The following is a 17,411-nucleotide window of genomic DNA, read 5'->3' on the forward strand; positions in this document are numbered from 1 at the left end:
GGGGTGTAGGGGCAAGGAAGATGGGGGGGGGGGGGAAGGTGGTGGCGGCGGCGGGGCTCTGTGCGCCTCCTCGGCCTAACGCGCCCAATTGAAAATCAATGCCCGCCTCCATTTGCTTGTGAGAGCCGCCGCCACCATCGCTGCCTCCTTACAGCCCCTCCTTCTCCTTGCCTCCCTCCTCCTTGTAAGGAGGTTTTCTTCTCACCTTCTCTTCCTTACCTCGTCTTATTTTTATCTTGCGGTCTACGGACGCACGCTGCTTCATCTGAGAACTCGACCGGCGTCTCATTTCACCTGTTACCATCTCTTCCTTTCCTGGTTCTTCGACGTCATCTGCGTCGCCTCAGCCGTCATCTACTGCTATTTCTTCTCCATACTTCACTTGTTTACTACTCGTTTATCTAACTCCCACTTCTCCTTTCAGGTGTGTGTGTGTATTCACCTAGTTGTATTCACTTGTGCTTGCGGGGGTTGAGCTCTGCACTTTCGGCCCGCCTCTCAACTGTCAATCAACTGTTTCTACTACTACCTTTTTTCCCCACACCACTCACTCACTCGTGTGTGTGTGTGTGTGTGTGTGTGTGTGTGTGTGTGTGTGTGTGTGTGTGTGTGTGTGTGTGTGTGTGTGTGTGTGTGTGTGTGTACTCACCTAATTGTGTTGCGGGGGTTGAGCTCTGGCTCTTTGGTCCCGCCTCTCAACCGTCAATCAACAGGTGTACAGGTTCCTTCACAGGTTCCTTCACACGATTCCCCTTTGTGTGTGTGTGTGTGTGTGTGTGTGTGTGTGTGTGTGTGTGTGTGTGTGAAATATATGTAGTAGATCTGTAGTCAATTTCTATCATGTCAGGAGTTGACAACATTAGACAACCGAGGGCTAGCAAGGCGGGGTCCAAGAGCTAGCAGCGCCACCCTGCAAGAACAGACAGGAACAAACACACAATCACCGTCTTTTGTGTTAATTTAGACCTGTACACTGTAAGAAATTTAGTGGAGTATACCTCACATCACCGTATAATTTACCCCTAGTTTACCCCACACAATTTACCGTGTAGTTTACCAGTGTTTACCCACACAGTTCTTGGTGTAGTTTACACGTAGTGGTCACCCCCCATAGCCACCTGGCCCCCCCCCCTCCCCTCCATGGCACCAGGATTGGCAAACAGTTTCTCCCCCACCACCACTACAGCAGGCAACACCACCACCACAGCAGGCAACACCACCACAGCAGGCAACACCACCACAGCAGGCAACACTACAGCAGGCAACACTACAGCAGGCAACACCACCACAGCAGGCAACACCACCACAGCAGGCAACACCACCACCACAGCAGGCAACACTACAGCAGGCAACACCACCACCACAGCAGGCAACACCACCACCACAGCAGGCAACACCACCACCACAGCAGGCAACACCACCACAGCAGGCAACACTACAGCAGGCAACACCACCACCACAGCAGGCAACACCACCACCACAGCAGGCAACACCACCACCACAGCAGGCAACACCACCACCACAGCAGGCAACACTACAGCAGGCAACACTACAGCAGGCAACACCACCACCACAGCAGGCAACACTACAGCAGGCAACACTACAGCAGGCAACACTACAGTAGGCAACACTACAGCAGGCTACACTACAGCAGGCAACACTACAGTAGGCAACACTACAGCAGGCTACACTACAGCAGGCAACAGGCAACACTACAGCAGGCAACACTACAATAGGCTACACTACAGCAGGCAACACTACAGCAGGCTACACTACAGGAGGCAACACTACAGCAGGCTACACTACAGCAGGCAACACTACAGCAGGCTACACTACAGCAGGCAACACTACAGCAGGCTACACTACAGCAGGCAACACTACAGCAGGCTACACTACAGGAGGCAACACTACACTACAGCAGGCAACACTACAGCAGGCTACACTACAGGAGGCAACACTACTCAAGCAGCTGGATTGGCAGAGTTGAGAGTGTTTACCTGTGACGTGGCCAGCAGCAGCAGTGTGGGGTGTAGGACACCCAGCCACAGGAGACAGTGTGGTGTAGGGTGGGCGGTATCTGAGGGGGTGGGGGGCGCAGTGGGCGCGGGAACATTCCCCTCAGGTTGGCCTGAGTCCGCCCACGTGAGGGGCGCCCCGGGCGTGTGAAAACCTTGCCTCTGATTCCCCTTGTTCGCCCGACGGAGCCGGGCGCTGGGTGGTCGATACAAGTCTCAGCCGCTCCTGCTTCCGTTAGCAGCATACGGGGCGTGCACTGGGCGCTCCCTGCCCGTGGGCGTGCACTGGGTGCTCCCTGGCTGTGGGCGTGCACTGGGTGCTCCCTGGCTGTGGGCGTGCACTGGGTGCTCCCTGCCCGTGGGCGTGCACTGGGTGCTCCCTGGTTGTGGGCGTGCACTGGGCGCTCCCTGCCCGTGGGCGTGCACTGGGTGCTCCCTGCCCGTGGGCGTGCACTGGGTGCTCCCTGGCTGTGGGCGTGCACTGGGTGCTCCCTGGCTGTGGGCGTGCACTGGGTGCTCCTTCCCTACCAGGCTGGTATGGAGGAGCTTCGCTTTTCGTGGGTATCCACTCTTAGGCCTTCAGTGGCATAACAAATTTCTTAGTACTCGTTCCAACGAGTTCGTTGGCGCTCTATAAACATAATATTTATGCAATCATTTAGCTGTTTTATGTTTTTTTCGATTTTGAAGTGAAACCGGAGGGGATAAGGCTCCAGGGGTCAGTGGCCCAACTGGATCACGGTGCTCGTCCCTAGAGGATATAATATTCTTAGTCTGTCTGTTGTCCTTTGGCTAGAAAATTATGACAAACCCCACTGAAGTGCCCTCCAGGTTATCGACCTCCCCCCTTGAAGCACTTAGCTCTTTATGGAGAAGGAGTGTGTGGTCCATGACCTCCATAGGGTAGTGTGGCTTGTGAAGCCTCCTGGCCCACGAGGATATGTTCCATCATATGGATAAGTCCTGTGAACCTATTGGGCTACAGGGCCTTGTCCCCTCCGGTTTGACTCTACTTGCTAGGGAGTTGAAACGAGATTTGTATACCTGACTGAAGGTAGAAGGTAGAAGACGTTTGTATTATCCGGTACACTTGTCCTCAGTGTTTTGCTATTGTTTCTTGACCAGTCAATCAGTGTGGTGCTCCTGAGGGATGTGGTGCTTGCGAGCAGTGATGGCGGCAACACTGTGTTGCATTCTTGGGGGTCAAATAGTTGGTGCTATATCCCGGCGTCGTCTGCGTCAGAGCGCGCGCACACTGCACACTCTCCCAGTTGTGCTTGCGAGGGGGTGAGCTTCCGCTCTTTGGTGTGTGTGTGTGTGTGTGTGTGTGTAAGCGCACGAGCGTGTGCACCTGTGTTTACACATGGTTGTCTAACTCACAGGACAGGTATTGCGACAACTGCCGTCTGCCTCCGGTAGTGCCCGGGCCCGACCACTTACGAAGGAAGACACACAATTTGACAACTCCAAGCTTAAGAACTCTTCCCACAGTTGGTTCAACCCCCCGACCGTCCAACTGCTTGGGCACCATTCCCTTCCTCCGTCCACTCCCGAGTCCTCATCCTGAATAACTTCTCCAAGGGCTATATAGTCGTAATGGCTTAGCGCTTTCTCCTGATAATTGCCTTACTCTACTCCCCACCGCTCATCTTAAGTCATATACCCTTTTAGTTTCCCCTGGAACATGACCGCTCGATAAGTTTACAACCAGGTCTCCAATTACTGCTGGGTAAACAAGGGCGGGCAGTTAAGATTTGATGATCAATCGACCTCCCCTGCACAGGGTTCGAACCCAGTCTAAATCGCTCACGAGGCGTGGGGCGAGAGTACCACAACTCTGCCAATGAGTGAAAGGTGTCAAAGATGGCACCGCACCTGGCAAAACCTGGCAAACCTGGGCCTTAATAGGAAGAGTTTTAGCGTCCCGAGGACCGGGCCTCTGGGACGCTAAGTCCGGGAATCCTGGCAAGATGACCACACGTGTGTAACACACATGTGGGTGTGGGATAATTGTACGTACTCACCTATTTGTGCTTGCGGGGGTTGAGCTTTGTCTCTCTGGTCCCGCCTCTCAACCGTCAATCAATTGGTGTACAGACTCTACAGCCTGTCTTATGTTGGCCAGTCTAGCATATGCCGCTGATGATAATGCTGTAGTGTTGGCATGGTTGTGTGAGGACGCCTCACCTCAGCATTAACCTAACAGTATAATACTTGCTTGCACTGAGCCCCACTCCACCCACCCCGCCCTAGACAATTTCTGAGATTTACCCCGTGCTTGGCCGTGTTGCTTCAGTCCCCCCTCCACCCTACCCCCCCCTACCCCCCATCATTATCCCAGCACCAGCTCCTAATGTATTAATATTGCCGGATGTACGCTGGATGTGCCGGGCTGTGTGCTTATTGAGAATTATAAGTTAAACATATAATAGAGCGATGAGCAGAGCGAGTCAATAATGGTATTTTAATGAATATTAGATGGATAGTGAAGGCGGCGTCAGGGCGGCGGGTCGATGTGTGGGTGGCGTGTTTCTCCTCCGTTTGTTATTTCATTGTCATCAGGATGTAAAAGATCGCGAGGATCGCTACGGAAAGTGGAAATCGATGGGAGGTTTGCATGAGGAAGCTGTTACCTGCTTGATACCTGCTGGATGGGGGTTCTGGGAGGTCTTTTACAAGCCCGGCCTGGGGGCCAGGCTTGACGTGGGAGAGTTTGGTCCAACAGGCTGTTGCTTTGGAGCGGTCCGCAGGCCCACATATCCACCGCAGCCCGGTTGGTCCGGCACTCCTTGAATAAAACTATCTAATTTTCTCTTGAAGATGTCCACGGTTGTTCCGGCAATATTTCTTATGCTGTTGTCTATATTGCTGCCCTGCCTACGTGACATAAGAAAGAATCTCTTCAATATCAAGAGTAGTTAACAGGTGGAATGCATTAAGCAGTGATGTGGTGAAGGCTGACTCCATACACAGTTTCAAATTTAGATATGATAGAGCCCAATAGGCTCAAGAATCTGTACACCAGACAGTTAAGAGGCGGGACCAAAGAGCCGAAGTTCAACCTCCCACAAGCACAACTAGGTGAGTACATCGTATACACACAGGGGAAGACAATAACATGGAGGAGGACGTTGACAAAGTGAAACACTGGTGTAAGTAGTGGAGGGTAATGTTTACCTCCACAGTTTGGTACAGGAGGCCAGACACACATAAAGTACCAGATGAGAGGGTAAAACCTTGAGCCAGACAGAGAAAAAGATCCGGGTGTTCATATCGCACCGAACCTGTCTCCTGAGGCACACATTGACCCAATAACTTCCCCAGAGACAAAGGAACCAAGAACAGCATTAGCCTGTAGGCAGAATGCAGGAGAAAAGGACCAGGAGAAAAACAGAGAGCGGAGAATAGAGAGAAATCACAACACATACGTAAGGGCGAGGAATGAATGCATAAATATTAGGAGAACTTTGGAAAAGCATTATGGGCATGCAAATATATTTGGCATAACATGTAAAACCACATCGGGAGGAAGATATCTGTGGATAACCAGGTTATCAGCCGTTCACAAGTGTGTGTGAGGGGGGGGGGGGACTCAAAGAATGGTAAGGTATCGTGTGATTTAATTAATGGAAGTTTTCAAGAGGTTTGTTAAGTAGGAACTTATCCTGCCACAAGACCTACGAGCACTTAGAGAATACACCCTCTTCCTCCCACAGGAAAGACTCGCTGGAATGTACGAGATACGAGCCAATAGTTGTGAGGAAAATAACTGGAAGAGCCGGGCGAGCGGCCTGGAGCACATGTTCAGCTTACCATAGACACTAAACGAGGGATGTGGAGACATATGTAAACTCGTTATCATAGTGTTCAACTCCTCGCTGGGAAAGGGAGAGCTACCAGACAGTTGGAAAATGGGTAATGTGATGCCAGTGTAATACACAATGAAGGTGGAGGACAAGAATTACTGAACTACTTGTCAGGTTGTAAGTTACTAAAGACACTTATCCCAGGCAAGCTTGTTGAACAAAACAGCTGAGTTTCTTCTACAAGCACCAACATGAATTCAATAATTTGAAATCCTGCTTAACAACCCTATTAAATTAAGAGTTCATAACGAGATGGAAATCACACTAAAGACAAAATGTTTGTTAGACTGCATTCAAAGTAGTTCTCAAAAAGCAGGGAAGCAAAGGGTCTCACTAAGAAGGAAAACATTGGAGAGAGGCAAGGAGCCAGATTCACGAAGCAGTTACGTAGTACTTACGAACGTGTACATCTTTCCTCAATCTTTGACGGCTTTGGTTACATTTATTAAACAGTTTACAATCATGAAAACTTGCCAATCAACTGTGGTTATTGTTATAAACAGCCTCCTGGTGCTTCGGGGCTCATTGACTGTTTAATAATTGTAAACAAAGCCGCCAAAGATTGAGAAAAGATGGATGGGTTCGTAAGTGTTTGCATAACTGCTTCGTGAATCTGGCCCCAGGTGTAGAGTACCACAAGGGTAGGCGCTCTCATCCACGGCCCAGAAAATATGTTCCTCCGTGTCAGTTTGTCCTGCCTGATACAGGAGTAATGGGAAGACGCACTCAATAGGCGCAGTTCTACACTTGTGCTCGTTTGGTTACTTGTGTGGTTTTAGGAGTACAGTTGGCGGCTGTGTCTCGTCTCTTTCCTCTCTCTCCCTCCTCCCTGCTGGGCCTCCTCGGCCTTATCTTCCTTCAGGCATTGATGAGGTCCATTGATGCACGACACCGCTACTATTGTTCATTTGAATATCGTTGTGTGTGTGTGTGTGTGTGTGTGTGTGTGTGTGTGTGTGTGTGTGTGTGTGTGTGTGTGTGTGTGTGTGTGTGTGTGTGTGTGTGTGTGTGTGTGTATATACACAATTTGTGCCTTCAGGATCGAGCTGGTAGCTCTTGGACCCCGCCTTTCTGTCTGTTGTCTAATGTGTGTGTGTCTGCAGTATGTGCTTGAAACAACACATTTATTTAGATCTTAAAGAAACAAATGTTTTCCTTCGAGTGGTGAACTTAAGGGAGTAATGATTGAAGAAACCCCGCTGGTTCCTCCCGTCTCTGGCGTCTGGCTTCTGCTGCCTCTGTCTGTCTCAACTGTCGCACCGAACACTACTCTTCCAGGTCATCGTGACTCGATCAATTTATTTTTTTGTATTAATTTACAAAGAACAGTGAATGCATTTAACGAATCTAGTCTTTGCCCATCAACCCAGCAAAATATGAAACCACATTTAGTATGAGTCACATAACATATAAAGTCCTGAAGCTATTTAGCGATTTATCGAAATTCGTATGTTGTTGTTAAAGATTCGCTACCTGGAACAAAAAGTTCCAAGTAGCACAGGCTATGGTGAGCCCGCAAATGTGAGTATAGTACGGGGCTTAAAACAAGAACTCTGCCAGTTTCTGGAGGCGAGCCAGAGTGTGAAGGGTGGACTTACGACCCGAGAGAGCAGGTGCGGCCTGACAAATCGCAGGAAGTCCGGCCTCGAGGAAGCTCACGAGAAATAGCATGACAAACATCGTGTGCATTCGTGCATGCGCTCGCTTGTGTGTGTGCATTTCGTGAAGCAGCTGGCAGGATAACGTTGCCATGCGTGAGGTGGTGCCAGTCGTGTGGGCATGGTCACCACTCCGCAGTCTACACCACGCCTTATCTTTAATGTGCTGGGAATTCTAGCCTGCGCATATTTAGTGTTAAGATAAGAAACTTGACCACCCTACCAGTGTGTCGTATATGTAATGAGTCAGCTGTGCATTTACCCCACCACCCCCCACTCCCCCCACAGTGTAAAGGGGTCGTAATTCCCCACTACCCCCATTCTTCCCCGTGACGGTCTCCGGAGGCCTATTTTCCCCCGCCGTCTTCCCTCAGAAAACGTAATCTTCCCCCACGAGGAAAACGCGCGCCACGGGAGTTATCATCCTCGGTCAGGGGCCCCGCTGCCGTGCTCGTTCCGGGGCCCGGCTCACTGGGACTGAATTTGATCATGGGGGATTTTGGACGCAAGGGCGAATTTGAATGCCACATGGCACGTTTCATAGTCCATTGTGAGGGGCAGGGTGGGGGGATATAGACGCAGTTTTGCTGAAATGATGACAATTTGTGTTAGTTGAAATATGTATCTTTTTTTGTATCCTGCTGTTAATTAGATATTCTCCGTAAATAGGATTAATACTATGGCCGGAGGATGAAGGGTAAGGTGAGGGTATACTTATTAAAACACCTTGGTGGTTTATTGGCATTGCTTATGCAAATGGTGTGGCAGTGCGCGCGCATGAGTGGGGTGTTGGGTGTTCCAACAAGTTCTTGCACTGAATATGTTATATTTGTATGCTAGAGGTACCATAATTCTGGACTAATTAGAATCGTCGATACTTTATGGGGGAGTAACATTAATACGGCAAATGTATCACATTTTAATTTGTATATTTTGTATACATGCGAACACATACATGATCGATACATGCAGTAGCCTGTGAACCTTGTAGTTTCTCACTTGTACTGCTTCCCCCCCTGAGGTAATCTAGCAGCACCCACTAGAGTTTCACCCTGAAGCATTATCTGTAGTCTAGCAGCACCAGGTAGTACTTTACCCCTGGGGTAGTTTAGTAGCACTATCTAGTGCTTCACCCAGAAGTAATGTAACAGCAGAAGTAGTCTATCACCTGTAGTCTAACAGCACCCATTAGTGTTTCACCCTAAAGCATCAAGTGTGATTTAGCAGCACCAACTGGTGCTTCAGCTCGCGTAGTGTGGAGTGAGGTCGTTAGTATGAATCAGTGTGTGGAAGGGGGTCACCGCAGACCACTCACTATCCTTGGCAAATGGAATCGCTTTTGGGCTCCTGCAATGCTTGTTAAAACTTCGTTTATTTTTTTTTTCTGAAGTAAACTTCATTAGTGAGCTCCTTCCTTGCTGGTTTCGTCAGCTGCGTGGATATGAAGACTCCTTAAAGCCGTTCTTCAGGTTGCTGAGTTAATGCAATTATTCACCTGGTTAGGGACAAGCCCAAGCCAAACGCGACGAAAAATATTGTTGACGTGTCCTGCTGCTCGGAGACAGCGGCATCTTGAAAATACTGAATTATAATTAGCACTCCCAGATGTCATTGAGCTGTCTTGTAGGTTCTCTCATTGATTTCTTTCTTCAAAATGTTACGATGTACAGTATTATTTGAGTGGTCTGGGTCTCCGCCACCACTGCAGCGAGGTTTCTGACCTGATGGTGAGGCGCTCCATTATGAAGTCATTACCTTAAACACGTACATGTATATTACCCAGACAAATTGGTAAAAGTCGTCAGGACTACTCCCAAGAACACGCCCTAGACCACTACACCGACACCGTAAAAAAGAATGCAACCTGGGATTCAACTGAATCCTCTAAGTTCTGATAAATCCCAGTCAGGGTTTCACGCATTGGGCAACCCGTTCTCGCAAATTTAACAAGTCAATATTGACTTATTAGTTGCGTGCATAGGCGACATACTAAACATAATAGTTTCCCTTGAAAAGCTTCATAGAAAACACCGACCTTACCTAACCTACTTAGTATGTTAAAATAAGCATCTTATAGCTTCGTAATTACAATTGTTACTTAACCTATTATAGGTATAGGTTAGGTAATAATTGTAATTACGAAGCAATACGATGCTTATCTTAACATACTAAGTAGGTTAGGTAAGGTCGGTGTTTTCTATGAAGCTTTTCAAGGGAAACTATTATGTTAAGTATGTCACCTATGCACATATTTAATAAGTCAATATTGACTTATTAAATTTGCGAGAACGGGTTGCAACGGGAGTACCAAGTGTGAAGAACATAAGAACAGAGGTAACTGCAGAAGGCCTATTGGCCCATACGAGGCAGCTCCTATCTATAACCACCCAATCCCACTCATATACTTGTCAAACCCGCGCTTGAAACAATCGAGGGACCCCACCTCCACCGCACTGTAATTAGGTAATGTAGCACATAATTTGCTAATGTTATGATGGTGATTTTCAACCCTGCAAATTATCATTGGGGTGAGCTAAAACTGTAATTCAAACATAGAAAGATGAAATCAAACAGAAATACAAAGTTACTACTACTGTATATTAAATTTGTATAATGTAATATGATTACATGCTGGATTTAGTTTCAATAAAGGATAACTACTGGTTTGTTATTACATATTTACAATGTACAATACTGTAGTGTTGTTTCCTTCTGCAGGAGCCCCAGACCCCACAGCAGGAGGGAGTGCTGAAGAAGAACACTGTTGGCATCTGGACGCTGAGCAGGTCAAAGAGCAGGTGGGCCAGTACCTGACTCAGGGAGGCTACTACAATGCCAACAAGCAGCTATACTTTATGTTCACTAAGGTAAATTCTTGTTTACGTAAATAGTGATGGCTTGTAGTGCATAATAATCTTGGTATAGAGGTGACATATTGTGTAGTATTCCATTAAATGCCTGCTACATAATATGCTTCACAAATATATGCATATTTGCACTTATGTTATTTATAAGTGCATATATTTGTATGTGTTTAAATATTGCCATTGAAATGGCTCTTACTACTGTATGTATATACATGTTTTGTAGACTTCTTTTGTTAATGAGTGTGTTCTTGTTAGGTGCGGGAGATGGTTCGTGCTAGAGACAGTAATGGTGCTAAAATGCTCACAATGATCACTGAGCAGTTCCTTAATGACCCCAGACTCTTACTCTGGAAGTCCCAGGGTACCCCAATGACAGACAAGTGTCGACAACACTGGGACCATATAGGTAAGCAACTTGTTTAACTCTTTAATTTTGTTACAAAAGTATCCTTAGAAATTTCCTGTTATCTTTTAAGATAATACAACATCCTGTGCAGGGAACTTTATTAATCAATGTCAAGTGTCTTTAATGTGAATAAACTTAGTGGATTTTAAAATAAAATTATGGATATGGAAAATTAGTTATCTTGAAGTAAGACCTGGATTTTAAGTGGAAGCTGAACTTAGAGAAGTGTACACACACACACACACACACACACACACACACACACACACACACACACACACACACACACACACAACTTCGTATAGCCTTTAACTGGTACAGATTACATTAATTAACTGGTACAGATTTCATGAAGGAGTTATATTTTGTAACTTCTGTTTTTACCCAAGCTGAGAAATATAAAATCTTCCTCCCATATGGAATGCTACTAATTCACCAAGCTAATGTGAACAATTTTTTTTTTTTTTTTTTTTTTTTTTTTTTTTTTTTTTTTTTTTTTTTTTTTTTTTTTTTTTTTTACATAAATCACATACCACCTCTGGCTGGAAGAAGGGGGACCCGTAGCCTCGGAATACTGTTTCTTGATTTCAAAGAAGTTCAGGCTACAGGGTTTTAACATATCAACCTTGGACAGTTAAGCAGGATTTAGACATGACCTTCAGCATTCTAGATTACATTCACATTATAGCTATTGCTCCAGTACAAAAAGAGATTTAATAGTTTTTAGATAGATGAACATTATAATGAATTTATTTGACCTATCTGAGCTCACATTTAACCAAGACATACTGACTACATATTACGTGTTCACATTGTGTAAATATGATGCGGTAATTGTTATCCCTGTAAATGTTTTATGTCTACTGTATTGTCAGCCTTGCATGAGTGTTTATAATGGTTAAATTTATTATTATTTTATTAGTTATGTACTGTATTGTATTCAATAATTTTCTTGTGACCACTTAAAATTTGTGTATTATAATTTCCTATCTTTTTTAGTTAAAAAAAGACAGTTCTACATTTCTGTTGCTCATCAGGATAATGTGTTTGTGTAGATGCTTTATGTATTGAATCTGGAGCATCACATAAATGGTCAATTTGATTTATTACCTGTTGATTTGGCTCAAAAATACTTCATTAATAGAAGACCAGTTTTTTCATGTCTTAAAGTAAACTTAAGTTAAGTATCATACATGCTGTGAAAAGAATATTGTAAATTACATGGAATGTTTTACAATATGTAGTTCTCTCTAACCAGTTTGCATTAGTTCCTATGCCTGTGTTGGTACCATGCAGTCTTAGCTAATTGGTATTGAATTTATCTTGACCACATACAAACGTACATGATGTGTGGGTGTGTATTTGTGGGTTAAGAAAATTTTAAATTGTGTAAATTGATCACTATGTAGATACAATAATTCTAACACTTTTCTTTTTTTATCAGCTGCTTTGTGGGTATGTGTTGTGCTTGCCCCACACAGTGGTATTTTAGTGAAACAACAGTGGCAGAGAACCCTGGAGCAGTGGGCACACACAGACGTTTGTCCTCTCGAGGATCCTGATCACAGACACCAGGACAACAATGATAGAGTTAGTATAATTTGCTGTTGAACATTTATTTGTAATTATTATTTAATATATATCCTTCTTTGTATTGTATATACTGTACAGTATTATACAGTAATTGGATTCATTAAATATTTTTTTTCATTCCAGTAGAATTATTATACAGTACTCTAAACATAACATTTGCAAACACATTTTTAATTGTACATTACTCTGTTCTGATATTCAAATTGCACAATATAATTTGGAAGAATTTTAAAGATTTTTTATGGTTAGTTTATCTAAGAATCACTTGAATCTTTGGCTCAGCTTGTGCTGATAATAAGGCATTGCAAGTGGATAAACAGTAAGGAAACACTGAGAACAACAAGAATATATACAAGAATTTATAATTTTACAATTCAGTACTGTACTATATGTGCAAAACCATGTTAAACATAAAACCGTCTGCAAAGCTTGAAATGAGATTGAATTAAAATGTAAGTGAAATGTCTTAAACTATCAGCTTCAGAAAAAAAGTTAAAAATTGCACATTTCCTTCCTCTGTGGCATTGCTTTTCCCATTTGGTGATCAATGGGAGATGGCAGTTATACCCTTTGTACAGAACTTGGCTTTGCCTGTGCTGTGAGCTGAAGGTAACATAAATCATGATTATAATCCCTTTTTCCATTTTAATTCAGACACATCACATGATAACCACCAAATATGTACAGGAAGTTATTACAATCATTCGTAGATAGGTTAAAAGATTATTAAAGAAATGTAAGCTAAGCTTAGCATTTGTACTGTTTGTATTGATATGCACATGTTTGAAAAGAAGTGGAATGAAGTGCTACGGGTCAAGAAATTCATCAAGCGCAGAATATGACACAAACTAAGATAAAAAACTTTTTTTAACAAACTTATCAGGGCCTTATTAATGTTGTAATGGTTGTCTTGTAAACCAATCCATATACAGTACAGTATATTTATTAGAGGGTCCCGGTAGTACTGTTGGGTTTGTTCTCGACTAACAATCAAGAATTCCGGGTTCGAATCCCAGGCTGGACAAGTGGCTGGGTGTGTTTCATATTGCTAAATACTCCTGTCCACCTTGCGTACCATAAATAGGTACCCAAGTAGTCAGCTTGTTGTGGGGTTGTATCATGCCGAGGGTCAGTAATTTTACCCTGAGGAGGACCTTGATAGAAGCCTAACATGTACTGTATGTATCTGTCTGCCTGCCCCTCGACACAATAAATTATTATTATTATTAATTAATCTAATTAATTATGATATTAATTGTTGAAGGTCCACTTCTCAACAAAAAATTTGAAGAATTCTACTCATTGGTTTTGCTTTCTATTAAAATTGTGTAAATACTGTGCTGCTATTAAGAAGTACAATATTCAATGAAAAAAGAACAAAAATTGTGGTGATAGTGAAACATGAAAAGACTTAGAAATATAAATATTGGAAGTTGAACAGAGTGCCTGTACATTCTATACAGGACTGTCTTCCCATTGTCTTCCTGACCTTTGCATGTTGTGTTGATAGCAATGCTCTATCTGTTTTGTACATTTGTGTTTCCCTTTGCAAGGAATTGTCAACTGCCTCACTTTAGTTACGACCAAAGTAATATGTAGACGTCTTAGTAAATTGTTTAATTCAATTGGAATGCATTTGTAATGTCTGGCAAAGAATTTTACAGCTGATATAATTCTCATTATTGACGTCCACTGCATGTAGTCAATGTTGATAAAAAAGAAATATGATTAATGAAGGCACAGGCTTCAATTTGAAGGAGATCGAGCAGTGTGGGATGAGAATCTGTGTAACTTGAGTTCCCTCATATTATGTGAAAAGTACTGATAATAGGTACTGTAGTACAAACCTGCTGATTATCTGTTATCTTGCCAAGACTACTTAAATCTTGTGGAATTTGTAACAGAAATTTCTTGTTTATATGATTAGGCAAAGTTTTAAATTATTTTATTTCATTCTAATGAAGACTTTCTTTCAGAATCATTCAGCAGCTTACTACCTGAGTTCTGATGAGGAGTCAAGTGATGAGGATAATGAGCTTAGACGAAGAGACCCCAATAGAGATGTTAATAATAGGGATCACTACCATCGTCACCATCATAACCATATTCATCATCATAACCAAAGAGAAATTAGAGATAGAGATAGAAGATCTTCTCACAGGTACAGAGACAACTATTCATTTATTTTTTTGCATAAAATACACTACTCTAAAGAAGAATTTGTTTACTGTATTTTGTTTTCCATTTTTAAATTATCTTCTACAAGGTACTGTACAGTATTTTAATATTTATACAAAATAAAGCAAGAGTGAATTCAGTTTTTTGCAGTCTTTGCCTTTGTTATGGTTAAAATAAAGTTTGTCTACAGTTTCTTACTCTGGCTTACGTAAGCTAAAATTATAATGCTACCATTTATTATTTCAATAAAATGATTAAAATTTAGTAGACTTGCAAAAATTATTTTATTTATAAATTTATTATATAAATTCTTCCAATGTTTATCTTCTATTTATCTTCTAGACGACACAAGCGACGGAGGATTTCTGCACCGCCCCGAACAATATTCCATAGAGCAATAGATGCTTGTAATATGTCTTGGGATGACCAACATTTACAAACCATTCTTGCTGGTGAAACCCCGGTGCTAAGGACTTCGCAACATTCCTCTTCTTATTACAATGAACAAGGACAACCACTCTGGCATGGTAATGTTGCTTTAGCATCATTAGTACTTAAAAGATTAATGGGGATAAAATGGCTTTTAAAATAAAAGCCACAGATCCATGCCACAAATATCACAATTACCTTACCTTACCTTATCTCAAATACTGTTGAGGGCAAACTCTTGACATTATTATTCCTCTCTCTCAACTATCAAAATAATGTAATATTAAGGTGATTTTTGTCTTAGAACAGCAATGTTTCTTGTGGTTGAATCAGTTTTTTCCATGAAATATTCTAAAAATTTAGTCTTGTGAAAAATTTCAGGGGACTCAAGTCATGGCCTGAAAAGAACAAAACATTAAAGAAATAATTAATTAGTATTTCATTCTTCAGCTCCAAAATATTATCAAAGTTCATTTTTTTATCACTGGGAATTTTAAAATGTCTGCTAGAGTTTCTAAAAAAAAATTCTCTAGGCAATCCCTTGTTTGCTTTACTTCAGACAAACTTACTTGTGATAATATATATTCACTGTATTATTAACACAGTATACCATTATTTTTCATATTTTACAGCAGTCCATGACAAATATTTAACATTTTTTTCTTACAGAACCGGTGCCGGTGGCATGTTCTCGTGTCGACGCTCTGAGATCGCATGGCTATAACTCGGAAGCACTAAGACTTGCTGTAGCTGTGGTGCGAACACTAAAGCAGGCACAGAGAGAAGCGTATCTCTGGTGGGGAAGTAAGAGGGATGAAATGCTCCCAAGGTGTTCTGCCTCAAGAGCCTGTAGATCCCTTGGTCCAGGAGCATTAGAAAGTTGGGTGGGACATCCTTTAGACCCCATAACCTGTCTTTTTGATACTTTAGCTGAAGCATCCCTCTTACCTGAAGATTTACCAAGATTTCAGTATCACAGTGGTAAGTCAATGATTCAGATGCATAGTACAAAATAACCTACAAAGAATACATTTCTTATCTTCTTTTCTTCTGTATCTAATGCACTCTTTCTCAGTACAGCATAAGGCATCCATGTATGATCTTTAAACACCTTCATACATTCATTCTCAAGTTATTTTCTTTCTTCTTTTTAGTTTTTTTTTATTTATTTCTAAGGAACTAGTGAGACCTTCATTCTTCACCAACCAATTTTGTTTGTACACAAATGCACTTTATCAGAAATCTAATTTTCTCTATTAATTTTTTGACTGCATCACCCGTGTTACCTCTTTGCAGTAAATCCGTTTCGTGTCTGCAAGACATAGTGTTTAAGCTGCAATTGTTCCAGGATTATTTGTTTTAAAACTTTATAAACTGGCTGTAAGACTATCTGCAATGTGTTATCACTATAAAGTCATATTAAAGTCATATCTTCAATGTGTTATCACTATAAAGTCATAATTTTGTTTAAATATCTATATACATTATTTAATGCCACGGAATTCTTTCAACAGATTGGTTAGGTGTAGCTAACGAAGATGCAACAAATCTGGCACCGCTGAGATACCGTCATGTTCCCATCCCAGGCTCTAGTGATCCTTGGGAGTCTTACCTTACCTTAGCCCTGGAAGCTGCACTAATTGGCCTTGGCCAGCAACGTGCTATGCCTCCTGGACTCTATGCCCAAGAAAAAGCCTGCAAACAAGAAGAAAAGATGATACTAAAACTCCAAGAACTTAACCTTGACTCGCCTCTCCTAGCGGTATTACGTCGTCAAGCTAGATTACTTTTGGAGGGTGGACCATTTTCTGGGCTTGGTGAGGGCATTCACCCGGAGAGTGTACCAATGCATACTTTCACAAAGTTCCTATTTACCGCTCTTTTGCCTCATGACCCTGACCTGGCATATCAACTGGCATTAAGAGCAATAAGGTGTGTACATGGATCATTATTTCAAGATTACAGCTTGTTCTTAACCTGCAGTAAAGTTATTTTTTTTTTACATTGACTAATATTTTCTAATCAGAAATAGGATGTTAATTAATTTTGTAATTTTTTCTACAATTCAGTCGGCTAGATAGACAACGAGTAAAGATTTTATGTATTTAATTTAAGTGAGTTATTGTCAAAAGAAGGCCTCCAACTAGGAAGACTGTAGCACTATCACTGTTGCTGTATATTTTAAAAGGCACTAAATGTCATTGAGGATGTGTTACGGCCCTCTCGGGTCGCAACCGGGTTCTTACTCTGATGTTGCTAGAGGAAGGGTATCCGGCCCCAAGCTAGTAGTGGCTTTCAAGGGATGAGATCCGTAACGCAAGTAAATTAAAGGGGAAGGGAAATAAAGTCAAAAACTTAATAATATAATTACCGTCACCAATAAATATATATATAAAAGG

The 17,411-nt window shown here is 42.6% G+C and overlaps 1 protein-coding gene across 1 annotated transcript in view; it reads left to right on the forward strand.

The window, feature by feature from the left end:
* Positions 1-17,411, forward strand: part of LOC123766173 (zinc finger SWIM domain-containing protein 5) — a 255,535-nt gene that overhangs the window by 232,628 nt on the left and 5,496 nt on the right. The window contains exons 5-11 of the mRNA XM_045755106.2: positions 10,258-10,406; positions 10,662-10,812; positions 12,257-12,402; positions 14,382-14,566; positions 14,926-15,110; positions 15,682-15,993; positions 16,527-16,944. Of these exons, the coding sequence (XP_045611062.1) occupies positions 10,258-10,406; positions 10,662-10,812; positions 12,257-12,402; positions 14,382-14,566; positions 14,926-15,110; positions 15,682-15,993; positions 16,527-16,944 (1,546 nt within the window). The remainder of the gene's footprint in view (positions 1-10,257; positions 10,407-10,661; positions 10,813-12,256; positions 12,403-14,381; positions 14,567-14,925; positions 15,111-15,681; positions 15,994-16,526; positions 16,945-17,411) is intronic.

This window comes from Procambarus clarkii, chromosome 9 (assembly GCF_040958095.1).
Source record: "Procambarus clarkii isolate CNS0578487 chromosome 9, FALCON_Pclarkii_2.0, whole genome shotgun sequence".
Taxonomy (NCBI): domain Eukaryota; kingdom Metazoa; phylum Arthropoda; class Malacostraca; order Decapoda; family Cambaridae; genus Procambarus; species Procambarus clarkii.